Source organism: Alosa alosa, chromosome 11 (genome assembly GCF_017589495.1).
Source record: "Alosa alosa isolate M-15738 ecotype Scorff River chromosome 11, AALO_Geno_1.1, whole genome shotgun sequence".
NCBI classification, from domain to species: Eukaryota; Metazoa; Chordata; class Actinopteri; order Clupeiformes; family Clupeidae; genus Alosa; species Alosa alosa.
In genome coordinates this window covers 24,516,403-24,519,616 of record NC_063199.1, presented here as the reverse complement: position 1 = coordinate 24,519,616, position 3,214 = coordinate 24,516,403, and the positions used below count along the sequence as shown (strand labels likewise).

Here is a 3,214-nt window from a genome sequence, read left to right as displayed (position 1 = left end):
GAATGAATGAATGAATGAATGAATGAATGAATGAATAAAGAGTAAAGGGGGGAAGAATGAACTCAAAAGTAAGGAAAGGATGCGGCTGTCTCTTGAGGGGGCAGCCGTGGCCCACTGGTTAGCGCTTTGGACTTGTAACCGGAGGGCTGCCGGTTTGAACCCCGACCAGTAGGCACGGCTGAAGTGCCCTTGAGCAAGGCACCTAACCCCTCACTGCTCCCCGAGCACCGCTGTTGTTGCAGGCAGCTCACTGTGCCGGGATTAGTGTGTGCTTCATCTCACTGTGTGTTCACTGTGTGTTTCACTGATTCACGGATTGGGATAAATGCAGAGACCAAATTTCCCTCACGGGATCAAAAGAGTATATATACTTACTATACTTATACTTATACTTTGCTCCTCATCCTCCAGGGAATGGACCGGTCTTGTCTTGAGGAGGCAATAAGCAATCATAAAACTCCGATTGCTGGTGCATGAAGAATTTAGTGAAAATGTAATAAAACTAATAATATAATGTTTTATTTTGAACCTTAAAAGGTGTGGATCTGAGATAATATTACATTCATAATTTTCACCAGTACTAAATGAAACGAAAGTGGGGAAAATAACGAATTTAGTGAAAATGTCATAAAACTAATGTTTATTTTGAACCTTAAAATGTGTGGATCTGAAATAATATTACATTCATGATTCACTAGTACTAGGTGAGTTCTGTAGGTGATTAACAAACATCATTTACACACCAATAATCTTATTTAATATAGAAGCAAAAAATGACCAGGAATTTTCCACAAGTCTTTTTATTGTGACAACAGTGGCAGAGTATCAGCAACATAACTTGTGGACTGAAGGATTTCCCCCTCTTTTCCTGTTCAAAACAATACACACACACACACACACACACACACACACACACACACACACACACACACACACACACACAAACACACAGTATTACTGCACCATGATAAAGACATCACATTGGGATCATATTTCAGGACATTACTCGAGTATGTCATTATGTTCACAGTAAAAGTACATTGGACTTACTGGTCCATTAACACTGATAGAGCCTGTTCACTCTGAAGATGTCATTCTTGCTCATTTCAGTGGCGGTTCCGAATGGCACATTTGGGTCAGGATAAGGCTGCATGGTGGGCTGGTTATTCTTAGAGAAGGCGTACCTGAAATCCACCACACAATCTATTAGCTGTAATTACAGTTACACATGGTAATGCAATGATAGACTCTTCTTCAATCATGACAGAATTCTTTGCTGATTGGCAATGCCTATTGAATTAATTATAGAGATACTTAAATTACAGAAACTGAAAATGGACTTACTTGTGATATTGCATCACAGAGTTGTAATCATATGGGGTGTCCTGGTTCAAGGTAGCGATCTTGTCAAAAGCATACTCCAGTCCTATTTAAAACATAGAATGAGAGAGCAAGAGAAATTTGCTGAATCATTGTATCACAAATGATAAAAGTGCTAAGCTGTTACCACTTCTAGTACACATTTAAAACACATTGATGAACTATGTCATGACCACTAACTTCAGATAACAGAAAGAAGTTACGACAACAAATTTTGACTTAAGAGAGCAACAGCAGGAGTGCTGCTGGTGTCGCTCAAGTTACTGGTTCTCTTGGGAGGGAAACATGGTAGTTTGGAAAACAATGGAAAAAGTATATATCAAAAATGTACTTCATAAACATCCAGATCCAGGCACCCAAATGGATTGGAATGGTAAAATGGCAAAACCCAACACTGACCCGCATTAGCTTCTCAGGGTGTGAAGAAGGCCAAGCCGATACACATCCGTGTTGGTTTTTAAATGGTTTTAGGTCAATAAAATAGAGACTTTTCACCATTCCAATCCACCTGGATCTGGATTTTTTTATTCCAAAATTCGACTCAACTTGATGCTTCATCTTCCAAATGTCTAAATCTCTTTTTTGGTGTTTTATGATAGTTCCACATGGGTTTGTATTAAGGCTGTCAAAATAACTGATTAATTTCGATTAATTAATTTGAGAAAAAATAACTGATTAAAAAAATTAGTGCAGATTAATCGATTCCGTATGACCTTTGACCCCGAGCTGTTCTATTCAGTAAAAATTAGACTGTAAAATGAAGGAGAGAGAAGAAAACGTGCTGTCTGGATCATTGATTGGAACATTTACTTTTAAAAAATGGCCTGATGGTGTTGATAAAAATAAAGTGTTGAAAATAAAGTCCTCTGCAATGTCTGCAGCAAGGAATTTGCATATCACCGAAGTTCATCAACTCTATAGTCGCACATCAATGCAAAGAAATAAGTGTTGACATTGAGGGGAGTGTTAATGTATTTTCATTGTGTCCCCTAGGTTATATCTGTGGCCTGAAATGCCTTGTATGTGAAAAAAAAACTTCTTCCCAAAGCACTGTTGAATTTATTTCCTCAGCATATTAGGTCATATCATAGATTATTATGGTCATTATTTGAACAGTGAAAATAGTAATAAAAGAGTTTTTGAACTTTAATGTCACTAATACTGATTAATCAATGATTCATTTGAATTTAAATATTTAAAATACTTTCACAGCAAAAATTATATATGCGATTAATTTAGATTAATTAATCACAGAGTATGTAATTAATTAGATTTTTTTTTTTAATCGATTTACAGCCCTAGTTTGTATAGTTGTTTAAATGAAGCAGGTAATGATAGGAGATCCTTTGGTGAGCCCTTACCAGATTGCACATTTTGCAGAAGGACTTTGATGTACTGGTCCCGGTCACTGCGACACTGCTCATGGTTGAAGCCCAGAGCGTGCAGCAGCTCGTGCTGGACAGTGTTGTGGTAGATGCAGCCCTGACGACTCAGAGAGACCACCTGAGCGTTGTAAATGCGGCCCACGTAGGAGTAACACCTGCCACAGAACCAGAACAGCATTTTCACGTCATTTTAATTGACATTTACATTTACAATTATTCATTTAGCGGGCGCGTTTATTCAAAGCGACTTACAGCAATAGAATAACATTTCAGCTATTAACATTAAGCATATTACAACATTTAAGGTAGGCCTGCAGTAGGTACGATAAATTCAGTCACAAATACAAAAGACTCTTGTGCTTGTATCCTTGAGACTTTAAATGAATATTTATCAAAATGATTGGTCTCTCTTTAACATATTGGCCATTTATACCCATTGTCAGACTGGA

At 37.5% G+C, this 3,214-nt stretch overlaps 1 protein-coding gene across 1 annotated transcript in view; it reads right to left on the bottom strand.

The window, feature by feature from the left end:
- Nucleotides 1–784: 784 nt before the first annotated feature.
- The window catches only part of LOC125303181 (hatching enzyme 1.2-like), a 3,565-nt gene continuing 1,135 nt past the window's right edge, over nt 785–3,214 (bottom strand). The window contains exons 4-8 of the mRNA XM_048256749.1: nt 3,199–3,214; nt 2,742–2,920; nt 1,345–1,426; nt 1,051–1,184; nt 785–868 (exon numbers count right to left, since the gene is read on the bottom strand). The exon at nt 3,199–3,214 is cut by the window's right edge and continues 102 nt beyond it. Coding sequence (XP_048112706.1) covers nt 1,058–1,184; nt 1,345–1,426; nt 2,742–2,920; nt 3,199–3,214 — 404 coding nt within the window. The 3' untranslated portion in view covers nt 785–868; nt 1,051–1,057. The remainder of the gene's footprint in view (nt 869–1,050; nt 1,185–1,344; nt 1,427–2,741; nt 2,921–3,198) is intronic.